At 38.2% G+C, this 13,420-nt stretch overlaps 1 protein-coding gene across 3 annotated transcripts in view; it reads right to left on the bottom strand.

The window, feature by feature from the left end:
* Window positions 1-13,420, bottom strand: part of TMEM241 (transmembrane protein 241) — a 54,433-nt gene that overhangs the window by 38,563 nt on the left and 2,450 nt on the right. Inside the window, exons 2-6 of one of the 3 annotated variants that reach the window (XM_058812855.1) lie at window positions 12,257-12,303; window positions 10,478-10,555; window positions 6,050-6,131; window positions 2,778-2,855; window positions 1,378-1,400 (exon numbers count right to left, since the gene is read on the bottom strand). In XM_058812855.1, the coding sequence (XP_058668838.1) occupies window positions 1,378-1,400; window positions 2,778-2,855; window positions 6,050-6,131; window positions 10,478-10,555; window positions 12,257-12,303 (308 nt within the window). Of the gene's footprint in view, window positions 1-1,377; window positions 1,404-2,777; window positions 2,856-6,049; window positions 6,132-10,477; window positions 10,556-12,256; window positions 12,304-13,420 lie in introns of all 3 variants that reach the window. The other 2 variants (XM_058812847.1, XM_058812863.1) reach the window with 2 other exon arrangements.

Genomic DNA, 13,420 nt, shown 5'->3' on the forward strand with positions numbered 1-13,420 from the left:
AAAGCCAAAATCAGCCAATATCTGGCTGAATGGCTACCAAAAAGTTCTTTCATTGAGATTAATTGCCTGTTACAGCAATTCCAGCAGATGTGACTCCATTACAAGTGACATTGTTACTCCAGAACACAGAGCAAGGTAGAATTGACTGGTATGTACTGGAAATGTCTTAAGGACAGCACAGGTCCTCTCCTAGTCCACCAACTTAAGCCAAATAAATTCTTAACCTGTGGCTGAGTCAGTATTTCTTTAAGCTACAGGGAATACACTGTGGAATTTCTGTGGACTGTCACTATTAATATTAACGTACACTTGGTTTTGCAGCCTATTTTCTTACTCTCTAAGGGCATGGGAAAAGACAGAATAAAGATTATTTTTAAAATGGTATCCTTGACAATACTCCAGTGGTGAAGACAAGGCCACATTGTCAGATAATGGAAACAACAGGAAGAAATTAGGAAGATAATGCCTCTAAGTACACTAAATAATAACCCAACATTATCCATTCAAAAGTACAGCTAAAAGATTACAGGATGTGGAAGAAAGCAAATATCCATTCTTCAAGAGGATGTGGGGCATAGAATCAAAATTTTAATACATGACTGGTTGATTTCTGTTTGGCTCTTTCCATCTCCTTTTTGAAGCCTAAATAACCAGGGCCACCAAGGGTTGGCAGTTGTGCAGTTTAATATCACAGAATTACAGAATCATCAAGTTTGGAAGAGACCTTCAAGATCATCTGTCCAACTGTCAACCCAGTGCCACCATAATCACCCTAAGCCATATCCCCAAGTGCCACATCTTGAACTCTTCCAGAGACGGTGGCTCTACCATCTCCCTGGGCAATTTATTCCAATGACAAACCACTCTTGTAGCGAATTTTTTTTTCTAATATCTAATCTGCACTTCCCCTGGTGAAATTAAAGGCCACTTCCTCTTGTCCCTTCATTTGAGATATGGCAGAAGAGACTGACTCCCACCTCGCTATGAAAGATTCTAACTGAAATGGATCTTATTTACTTTCATTTCTAAGGCAGGGAATTTTTAGCTATCTTCTAACACACTAATTATCTTTCCCTTACTGCTTACAATTACCCACTGGAAGTTCAAACCTTCCAAGCCTTTCCAAAAGCATTGTTACGGGTTGTTTTATCATTAATTTCATTTTTGTAAGGAGAAAAAAACATATCAAACTATTCAAGCAATTGCTAAAAAAAAAACTAAAATATTTAATTACTCCTGTGTTGCAACTCAGGCTCACTGCCCACAGGAATGTGCATTACATTCTTCATTGTTTTGGTATGTCATTATCTGAAGCAAATACAGAAGCTGGAGCCAAAACAAGTCTGAATCTGAATCTGAGTAGTTTTAAAAGCTTACCTACAGACTTTCAGATGAGAGGTCTGCTGTAAAAAAGAAAGTATGATTAAAACATTAAAATTTAATGATAAAAATGGTAAAATAGTGTTTTCTCCTTCCAAAAACTGGAAAGTGATGACAGCTGATCTTACTGCACCATACACATTAAAACTGCAATGAGCAGCATTCAAAATTTGAGCACTGCTTAGCAAATTTAATTTGATAAAGAAGAATCAGGATTATGGATCAGCCTACTTCACCTTGATTTATATTTTCAGATTACTTACCAGCAAGTAAACTTAAAACCGGACATGAACTTTATACCTGCTCCTCAAACTTCACTTGAATTGTACCAAAACTGTGTAACGTGTTGTCAAATATTGAGTTTTCCTAATTAGGTACTACCTCATACAAACCAATTTTGATTTAAACTCATTACATTTTCCCAATATTTTGGTATAAAATTATTCCTGAGGAGCTTTCTGTTGGGCCTGTGTTTGCATTATCCTTGTCTGTGCTTCTGTTTTCAAAGAGGGGAGTCATAAGCTTGTGACATAGAAGGAAAATATGAAACACTTTGACAGGGACACTAATCAGAGGACAATGACACAGGGACATGCCATGGTACACACTGCTATGTCCCTTGGGCATAACCTCGGTGATCTCTTCTGTTTGTTAGATGAAGTAAACATCCATTTATCTGTCTTCTATACAGAAAACAGTTATAATGAATGGAAGATGCCTTTCACAGCAAGCCAGAGGCCACTGTAGAAACAACTTTGTGATGAATGATTTCCCAGTGTTAGTTTACACAACAACTCTGTAGTCAGTTAGAAAAACATTTCAAAAAAAGCCTAAAAAGAAGGCTCCCGAATGCAGTTTGTAAGAAAAAAAAAACAACCCAGTTCTTACAAAAGGGTGCAAGAGTTATTCTCCTGACTTTCATAGGGGCAAAATCTCAAGCATTCAAAACAAATTAAAAAATGCACTGTTCCTCCTGCATTTTATGTGGAGATGTGACCTATCTGTAATTATACAATACACAAGATCTATTATACTGATTAGATCTAAGGGCACAGTCCTCATTCCTCTCAGCTCAAACAATGAGATTTTTATGTGGGGCATAAGAGACAGGGAATATTAATTTTCAAAACCAAAAGATAAGTAGGGCCAAGCCAGTCTTAAAAATGCAGATCAGACTGGTGATATGTATTTGCAGTATTTCATCAAATAAGGGGAAAGGAAACATCAGTATAGATACTTGTCACCAGCAAAAAGCTCTCTCAGGGTCTCAGTAATGAATTGCTATCACAGTGAGTCCACAAAAGTACATGGCACTAATGCCTGTATTAAGAGAAATTAAGTATCTTGTTCTAGGGCAGTTCTATCACAGGAGTTACCTTGACTAATGGATCAATTACCTCTTTCTGCACAAACTTCTGGAACCCACAGGTTATGACTTCTGCCGCGTTGTGCACAGTGAGGAACACCGGGATTGGCTGCCATGGGGAGAGAACAAAAATGCTCAAATCACCCCAGAGCAGTCACACACATAGGATGGGGCACTCCTCCTAGAAACAGCTGCCCCACATGTCTGTGGTTTGGGGGTTTTTTTTGAAGCTGTAAACCCATGCCACATCACCTAGAAGAGACTTAACCCGTTCCAATCACTAGCACATGGGCACAGGCATCTTTAAATGCAGACCCCCCTGCAGACCTGCTTGCTGTGTCTCCCACTGCTGAGTGCTCAGTCAGTTTGTTTGTACCCCAGGGAGATTTGCTCCAGGTTTCAGTCTCTAATCTTCCCTCTCTGATCCAGGATCTTCAGCCTCCACAGCAAACAGTTCTCATTTGTTGTCCCATCTCTGTCTGCTGGTACTAAGAATACAGCGTGACTCCTAGCAACAGATTTGTGGGCAAGACAATTTTAGGTGATTGCTTTCAGTTACTGCTAGGAAGAGCTGTCCAAAATTAGGATAGAAATGCAATAGTTCATACACAATGATGTTGAAATTATACCCACTGAGGTATCTGGACACCATCCCAACATGAAATCATTAAGAAACAAACCCCAATGATAACAATAATGAATCAAACACCCATTGCCCCAGGCAAACCCAACCAGAATTAGTGGTTCATAATACTTCCTCCTAATCAGTTCCATGGACTCTCAGACAGCTGAAGCAGAAGCAAATCTCTACTCTGATTAAGATACTCTAAAGACTAAGCCATTTTAGGAAGCAGTATTTCCCCACTCGTGTATGGTATTTAAATCACAGTAGCAGAGAATGGATTAATTTCTCAGTAATGTCCAAACTTTTAAGTACCAGGTGATATAAGCAGCAAATATCTCTCAAATATGACTTTGCATTTTTTTATACTTTTCTTTTCTTTACATGTTAGAGAAAAGAAGCCAGACAAGCATTGCTGATTAAACATTTTAAGTCATAATGACAACTGGGGTGGGTCCATAGTCACAACAGTTGCACCAAAATAAGAATGGAAATCACACAAACAAAACTGGCATTAAGTTGTTGGACTCAGCTTCACTGGCACTGAAAACCACTTCTCAGCCCTGTTGCTGGATAACTGAGAACATAAACCCAGAAGTATTAAACATAAAAGTACTCTGAGCTTGACACAGTAATAGGAAATAGAAGAAATACCCATAAACAAGGAAAGTTGACAGCAGAATTTACATTCTCTCCTTTGTGAAAGCCAATTTCTTGGGTTTTTCTTTCCTCCCTTCTGCTTTTGGCTCTTCCAAATGTGTTTTGGAGCCAACAATGGCTCCAGTTTGCCTAGCCCACTTAACCTTCTCCATATGTCTATTGCCTTTGATGCAAGTATTTCTTAAATTTGTGAGTGGGCTTAATGCTTATGAAAAGAAAGGTTTACTGGTTGGGCAGGCAGGGTGAATACACTCTGAACAAATCTGCTCTCATGGCTCTTCATACTTTTTTTTAATCATCACAGTCCAGATCTAAGCAGTCCTCCTCCAGCTCTAGCCCCGAATCCTTGGTCTGGGGAGATTGCCAGCACCTCTAGGAAGAGGCACAAACAGAGATTAAAGTTGTAGCTTTGCCAGCATACAGGAGTGTTTGAAAGTGGGTCCCCTTGGATTTGTTAATAAAAGTACACATAATTTCTGATTTAGAAACAAACCCACTTAATTAAAATATGCTGTTGAGATGAGCCAATTCAGCTATGAGTTTGGGAGAGTCCACTTTCATTTTCAGTGTGTCATAAAATTGTTGTAGACAAAGTTATTGTAAGTAAAGCTTCTACATAGGATTGAATTTGGCCCCACTGTAATAATAATTATGGCCCAAAACTGCTTTTCATTTTGTCTTGCCTAGTAAAATGGCCACAGAATTAGATCTCTAAATCCCCATTCATGCACAACAAAAGCCATTAAGAAATGTGAGATGCTCCTTAAGAAAGGTTTGGGATACAAATCAAAGCCCTTCACAGCCCTTCTGCCACTCCAGTGCAGTTCACTCATGAATGACCAGAGCAGGAACAGGAGGCAAATACAGTAACTTGCAGGATGACCATGAAGTAAGAAGAAATAACAAAGAGGATGTGATTCTTATCTTCTCCACCACCCAGGTGAGCAAGGAGAAAAGAGGCTGCTGCCAAGGCTTTATTGGTGCTCCCAGACAGGGCTTTCCTTATGGGACTTTGCTTACCTTACACTAAAGAAGGCAAGTGGAACTTCCTTTGACAAGGAAGCAAAAGGAAGTAAATGCAATCACAGTGAGAGAGAACTGATCTGGGACCATGGGGCTTCTAAACACATGCCTTCCCAAGATTATTTGTGTCCAAGATAAGGCCCCCAACCTTGCTTACAAGGACAGAGACCTCCTGTTCTTTTCTGCTCTATCTCTCTACTGGGATTTTCAAGGGATCGCTGCAATCAGAATCGGGTAAAAAAAGTCCCTTTTGATTCTGCTTAGGGCTAAGGAGGTGACGGGGGTAAGCTGGCTCTGGAGCTACATTAAGATGCATTGACAGAATGCAGAAGGGAACTAGTGCAGGATCTGATCTTGCAGACTGCACAACAGCAGCAAAATATTGTTATTTTTAAAAAATAAGTGCCACCAATTTATTTTACTTTTTTCGGGAAGACTATATAATTTAAGCATAAAGCATTCAAGTTTCATGAAAGGCGATTTGACATTCTGTAAACATTTGGTAAATTACTGTGATGCAAATAAATCCTAAAATGGAGTAATCTAACCCTTCCCATAATCTCTTTCCAACTTTCTATTTATTTTTTCAAATCCTGCAAAGAATCAAAACCTTCTCATTGAAATAGTCTTCATCAGTTTCCTGGAAGGATTTCCCACAGATCCCACAAACCCATTCCTCCTTTTGCAAAGTTACAGCTACTGATTTCTTCAGCTTCTTCCCTACCTGTACAATTCAGACCACTGAGGATCTGTTCAGTAAAACACTAAGTGCTCTGTAGAGATGCTGAGTTCTCAGACTGTCACAGAGATGCTTTTTGATGCGTAGTAGGATTGGACCACTGCATTAGCTCCGCTAACAATGGATCTATTATTTAAAGTCCTCCTCCCTCCTTCTCCCTCAACCCAGGAACAGCATTAAACACCATGTATGAAGGGAATGGTCTTTGTTTACAAAGTAGAGGCAATAAAGAACTGACTTCTACTGGTTTGTTTCTTACCAATCTAGACAGTGCCCTGGAGCCAGCATAAATAATGCCCACAAAAAGTACTGATGCAGGAAGCCATGACAGGATTTCAGACCTGTGAAAGCAATTAAAATCCCATTATTTCACCACATTCTGTTTACAAAGAGAAAGCAACAGTTGCTTGCAAGGAATGTAATAATACATATATATGTCCATTAATTTCAAACATGTGCATGTTAAAGTCAGTATCTGATTGCTCAGTATTCTTCCCATTTACTAAGGAGTCCAAATTAGAAATTATTAATTTTGTCTAATCCAAGAGAGGAACTAACTGCAGATATATTTTCTTTGTTTTACTCTTTCCCTGGCTCCTCTCCCTCCAAAATCACGCTGGTTTTTTGGGTTTTTTCCTCTCTTACAAATGACTGCTATTGGTATTAAAGGAAAGACATTTCAACTAATTTCCTTGATGTTCTGTGAAAGGACCGAAACCCGACAAATGAAGGCATAAAATGGCTCACTTGCACAGACAGCACACATTTTCACTATCTACAAATACACTGGGCCACCCACACATTCATTTCTCAGCCAGATTTACAAAGAGATTCTTCCTAAAGATCAGGTTGTCTCTGTGGAAGCCTATCTCTTGAGATTTCCTAATTATATTCCTTTGACTAAGCCAAACTCCTAGAGGCAGTTTGACAACTAATGGAGGAATGAAGTCATCAGATTGATCTGATTAATTTTTTTTAACCATGGTTACTGCAGTAGGGTCAGGTTTCAGTTCTGAGAGGGGCTTCAGAACTTGCATTTCTCCTATTTTTGATTTTGTTACTTAAGGGAAAAAGAGATCAGGTAGGTAGTAAATTTCAGAGAGAATAATGTAAGATTTTTGGCAAGGGAAGAAAGCAGTAGCTGTGAGGTAAAGGCCTGAATCAAGGGCTTCCCAGGACTGAAGACATGGCTGCCCCACTCACTCTTCCCAACCTTGGAATTAAAGTGGAGAAAATGTTAATGGGCAGTGCTAGTTCTCAAAACAAAACCAAACTGCTTGTTCTCAAAACAAAACCAAACTCCTTAGTTTGCATTATACTTCCAATTAACATGTGCAACTTGAATGTAATTGTAGATACTGGTACACCAGCATATTTCATGGAACACAAGAAAACAGACCACTAAACAATGAAATCAAAACAGGACGAATAAAGATAAAACATGCACAAAGATTCATGCAATCACAGACAAGGGAAAAACCATAAATACCACATTTCCTCTGTTATTATACATATAATTTTCCAAGATGACAAAAACCCAGGGTCACAAAAATAATGTTTAGATCTTTTAACTGGCATAAATATTTGCCCTGGGTTTTCTTGACTAGTCTCCATAAATTTTTATAAAAACACTGTTCCTTCTGAGGTTACTGACTTCAACTGGCGTCTCATCAAGTCCAAGATCTAATACTGTCATACCTCATTACCAATGAATTCACATCAGACACTAATAAAATACCCCTGCACTATTGGAACAGCAACAAATTGAAGAAAGGGGGAGGGAAGAAAAGAAAGTGGCTCTGGGAAGATAAAAGGAACACATGATAAAAACCAAATTTTCATTTAGAACATAAAAATACCACTCTTTCATGTTCCCCACCACTAAATTGTAGGAATCCCAAATATGTCTTCATCTCCAATGCAATTCTGCGAAGTGCAATGGAAAAGGACTTCAGATGCTTTTTCCATGATGTAAGGGTAGAATTTTATGCTGCCAAGTGGGAATTTCAGGACTGAAAAAGAATGCACGGATGTTTGATGTAACGTGTCAGCATCAACAATCTGTCTTATATGTAAACCAATTAGCAGCTTCTCCTGTTGGCAATAGACTGATGTACATGAAAAGTAGGAAGAGAACTGATGAGTTTGTGGTTGTTGTAGGGCTAAATCCAAATCCCATGGTAGGCAATGGGTAGGTTCCCCCAAACAACACTTAAAGAAAGGCTCTGAGCTGCTGCTTAGATATGGGTGAAATGCAGCACTACAAGAAATGCCAATCAGAACACATCAGACTTATGTGCCTACAAGGATTAGGCAGAAGCTGGGCAGCAGACTGGAAGCATTATGCAGATGCTGCATGTTCCTCTGTGTTCCACAGAGCCCTTGTTTTGGATAAAAAAAAAGCTTTTCAGACAGCCAACATTTGCTGTAAAGAAGCAAAGAGAGAAAGTTCCTTATAGTATGTCCTGGGGGGAAGCAGAGGCAAAGCAGGTTATCCATAAAACATGATTAAGATTACTCTAAATAATAAGTATTTATTTGGTGTTTATAGTGAGGTTAGTATTCTGGACCTTCGACAAAGGGCAATGATCTCTATGTAACAACTTAATTCTGCTGAGACACTTTGGGATAACCTGAACTGGCTCAGAAAGTATATGAGATCAGTCCATGTGACAGAAAAATCGAGACTTTGTGGACATAAACAAACAAATGGATGGCAGTTTATTATTTGAAGCATGATGAGACTGACTGAAGACTGGGTATGATATTTCTAAGTATCCTACACATAGACAAAACTCTCCCCTCTAACCAACAGATAGATTCAGAGACATATTTTGTAAGGGGGGATGGAAATGTCCATATCCCAGTAGTAGCATTAAAATCACCTTTGCACGTTATGCTTGTTTGTTTGTTTATTGATGAGCTTTTTTATTGGTAATGCTTTGGAGGTTTAGAGAGTTTCCATGTTTGGGTTTTCAGGCTGCTTTTTGTTTTGGCTTTGATTTTCTTTTTTAATACAGGAGATGTTACAAATCCACCTCTGCACAGCAATAACGCATGTGCCTAATCTTTGTGAAGAAAGACAGGTTTAAACTCATGCTTAAATAGCTGGATGAATTATAACCAAAACATGTAAATTAATTCTGCTTGTTCCATTCAGTTTATTTTAGAACAGGTATTCTGTATTAATCAAGCTAACTAAGAGGTTTCTCAAGAGGGATTTTAACCCCTTTCCCTACAGTATGCTGACATCTAGTGGCCCCAAGTCTCCAGGGTCAAAACATGAACTAATTTTTCATCCAAGCCTTTATATAAAAACAATCTCTTCAACATCAGTGAGTGGTTCTTGTCCTCTATTTTCTTTAATGTCTTCCCAGGTTTTGAAAAGAAAAAAATCTCTTTTCCAAGCTGGGAAAAAAGATTCAACTTCTTCAATTTCATGATTTGAAGCAGAAGTATTCATTAGCGTAGAAAAGCTGAACTATAAAAGGACTTTACTGATGGTTGTATTCTTCTAGACTGTTTTGTGATGACAAAATCTGCACAAACAATATAAATTTGATATTAATATATATATGTATCAGTAACTGCCAGTAAAGCAAGGTTTGGACCCTAATCCTGTCTCTGCCAAAGTCACTGACAGCTTTTATTATATCCTCAGTTTATTGCAGCTATAAAATAGGAAACTGAATTCTGTTTTCATTTACAACCTCACTTATATTTCCGTAGTGATGTAATCACTTGTAGGGACATGAAAACAGAATACAGCCTGGTTTTTCTGACATACTTACAGGACTTCATTCCAAGTAAGGAAATTCAATTTTTCAAGCCAGCTGTCTGAATCTCAAACAGAAAATTCATCAGTTGTCACTTGCTAATACAGAATCACTGAGAAAAGGTTACTTTAGAAGGGGTGTCTGGCAGTCATTTAGTCCAAACTCTCCCAGCTTCAGAGTCAAGTCACATTACTCAGGTCCTTACCCAGGAAAGATTTTAGTATCTCCTGAGATGAAGATCCAATGATTGCTGTGGGCATACATCTTCTAAATGATACCATTTTGCACAATGAAAAAGATGCTGCATTCCATACTGCAGAATGGATCCACCTGAGCAGAGCATGATGACTCTTCTGAATTGTGCTGTCACACTCACTTCAAGCAATGATCTTTGTCTACAAAGCACTATTTAATTTGGAGTTTTATTGTTAACATCAGTTAGGAAAAGGCAAATGATCCCCATTTATGCAACACAGCTCTCAGAAAAAGGCAGATCACATTTATAGACTTCACAGCCCTGAGGGTTTTGCTGAAGATTGTGTCAATGCTCTTAACTAACATTACCAAGGTTTCTCTTACAATACTAAGAAACAATCCAGGGAAGAGATTGTTTCTTAGGGACAGATGTTTGGATAAGACATCCTTATTGTTTTCACTATGGGCTTTTTGGTTGTCTTACCAAGGTTAAATTAAATCCCCTTTATAAAAGTAGTTGGTTTTAATGTGTGTCATTGAACACCCATTTAACTAAAATGTGAGTTCTCTTCTACATCTGTGAAGCAGAACACCCACACCCCCACATACATCAAACTCTATTTTAGCCAGTTAATAACATCCATGAGTAACTTAACTATATTGTAATCCAGCTACAGAAAAGAAGTGTTGGGCAGATACCAAAAAACCTTCAGTACCTTGAACACAAGTTTATCTCCACCCAGCCCAGCTTCCAGGAGATGTGAAGCAGAAGTCCACCCACCAATGTTTGCCACCTGAAACAGAATGACACTAGGAAATAATATGTGAAGCCTAGGGAATATGTGCAGAAAAGTTAGAAAAAGTACCAAGTAATGCACACTGATTTCTTTTACACTTTAAAATAAGTTATCAGCTTTCTTCTTCCTTAAGCTAGTGGTTTTCAGAGAGGTGTTCCATGTTCCTTGGGTGGAAATCCTTGAATATCTACCACAGTCCAGACAGAGATATCCTATTATAATGTTAAATGACATTAACATCCATAACAGATATAGAAGTGGGCTTATTTATGACTCCCATTCATTACAATGCATTTAAGCAATATTTAAAATCTTTCTCACACACGTACAAATAAACAAATATTCACTCTATGCAGCACTAGTGCATAGTGGTAAATATTCAATGCTACTATCACAGCTCACTTCACCTTTTTTTGGATGAAGAGCACATGAGAGCTTAAAAGCCAGGTTTCCCTCACATTTGCTGCAGGTTTGACTATGCTCTATCCAAACCAGTGGTGAAATCCCATCGGCTTCATTGTGAAAAATTTCCTCTTCTCTCAGGTTTTAAGGACAGAAGCTTGTGAAAGTTTCAGATGCTTAGGACTATGCAGTATAGTCTCAGATTATACAGAGAACAAAACCAAGGACAATGAACAGTAACAGCATGAACTGAGAATTACATTCTTTTCCTCTTTCCTCATCTGTCGCAGGTCTAAATGAAAGTGCATCTGAGCCACTAAAAAAATTCCAAGGAAAGGTCACTTTTAAAAGCCAGAATTTAGGGAAAAGTATTAATATTATGCTAATATTAAGATATCAATTGCATTTCCAAATAATAGAAAAAGGTAATAACTGTGGTAATACACATGCCATAAGGCAGTTGCTTGCCATTGAAATACACTTTTCTGTTGATTCATGTCTATTTCACACAAATTACTCAAAACCCTCTCCCCAAATGATAAAAGCTTTGTGCAAGAGAGAATCTCTGTGTGTATGCCAAAACTGAAGAAAGCATTCACTGCATATCTGCTTGAGCTGAATAGATTCAAAGTGGAGATTCCCAAGGCAACTATTTCTAGAGTTGATTGTAGTCCTGGGACTTCAAGTCAGGCAAAAATGTAAGCTATGCTAAGCAGCAGAAGAGGAAGTAAAGATACCCAGTGTCTGCAGATTTTAACACAATCTCAAAAATGGGGGAAGTCTTGGCTCTAAGAGGCCAGATTTTCACTAAATGTCTCATCAGCAGCATTGATGGTATATATGGACATTTGTTAAAACATTAAATTTCTAATTACAGTCATTAAGATATGATAGTGACTCATGATGCAGACTTACAACCAAAGCTAAGCAGGAAAAGAAGGCTAAGCATGGTTTTCTCTAGCACAGTGAAAAAATGCACCATGAATACACATTTTCCACATTTTCCTCTATTCCAAAGAAGAGAGGTTGTACTGTAATTGCTGCTTTTCTATGCTGAAGCTTAGGATTTTAAGAAAAATGAGAAATTATGGACTCTACATATCTCAATTACATCACTTCCATGATATTTAAAAATTAACCAAGACACATTAATGAATGCTTTATTAAGGCTTCATGAAGCATGATCTCTAGACAACAAAAGCCAGTAAGAACAAGAAGTAGTAAAGTTAGCTTCAGCATGGAACAGCAGGATGTTAAAGTCATTTTTCAAACCACAATCCTTAAAACCATACTTACCCTTGAAAAAGGGTAGGGTAGGTAAATTGCAGGACAGACAGGACATACTGGAAAACAAATAGCAAATTAATGGATATAAACACTCCCAGTTCATAATATTAACAAACAATCACAAGCAACAAAACAAACACAAAAAGCACTCATTTTGCTTTGTTTTGATAGAAAAGACAAAAAAAAGTTTCTTAATTTCACTTGTAGTGTATTTCCTGCCCATTCCCTCACAGGGCTGCACTATGACCTCTGAAATGCTTGACAGGCCCCAATCTCAATGAACAGCACCTGGGCTAAGTTCCACCTGAGCTCATCAGGAACACTGTTGGCTCTCAGGAACTTAATGCTGTCCAGTGAGCTCCTGCTTTTTAACACACAGCCTTGGAGATTAATTTTTCTTGCCTGTATAAGAATCCAAGTAGAACAACACTTTCATTATTGAACTTTCAAAGAATGTTACCAACCCACATTGAGGCCAGGAAGGAAAATCACTTCATCTAAACCCAACTCTCTTGTGACCCTATAAACAGCAGTCCTGAGACCCTTTAAGCTCCCCTGGATCACAGCAGGATGCAACTATCATCCTCTCTCTGATTGGGACACCTTCAGAGCCAGCTAGTTTGCTACACTTGGAAGATCTCTGAAGGATGATAATGGATCCTGGGCTGATACCAACCACTACTCAAGACTCAACCCTTTGCTCATGAAGAAGATGCAAGGACATACAAAGTGAGTACTTCACTGAATTTGAGGGGAATTTTTCCTGGATATACCTTGTACATGTCCCTTTAGGTCTGAGTGTGTGTGAATGTGGATATGCTGTAGCAAATTCATTATGAATATTACTCTCTTTGATTCTTAAGTACATCAGGTTTCTAAGTAAGATAGTGAGTCACTGTCATGCCTATATTAAATTCTATATTAATATTTTGTTAAATTGCTGAAATCAGGCTTTTGATTAAAAGCTGCTATGTTTAAGTGCTGCTATAACCTTTAGACTAAACCATTGATCAAATCTGGAGTTAAGTGGGTCCACTATACTGCTGTGACTCAGTATCTTATTCCCTTTCCTGTTCTTACTTCTATGCAGATAATTTTTGGTTTATTGATTTTTAGATTGATTGATTTTAGTTTGATTTTTCTCTGTCTACTTTAACCATCTAATAGTGATGG

The sequence above is a fragment of the Ammospiza caudacuta genome, chromosome 1 (assembly GCF_027887145.1).
Source record: "Ammospiza caudacuta isolate bAmmCau1 chromosome 1, bAmmCau1.pri, whole genome shotgun sequence".
In the NCBI taxonomy this organism is placed as follows: Eukaryota; Metazoa; Chordata; class Aves; order Passeriformes; family Passerellidae; genus Ammospiza; species Ammospiza caudacuta.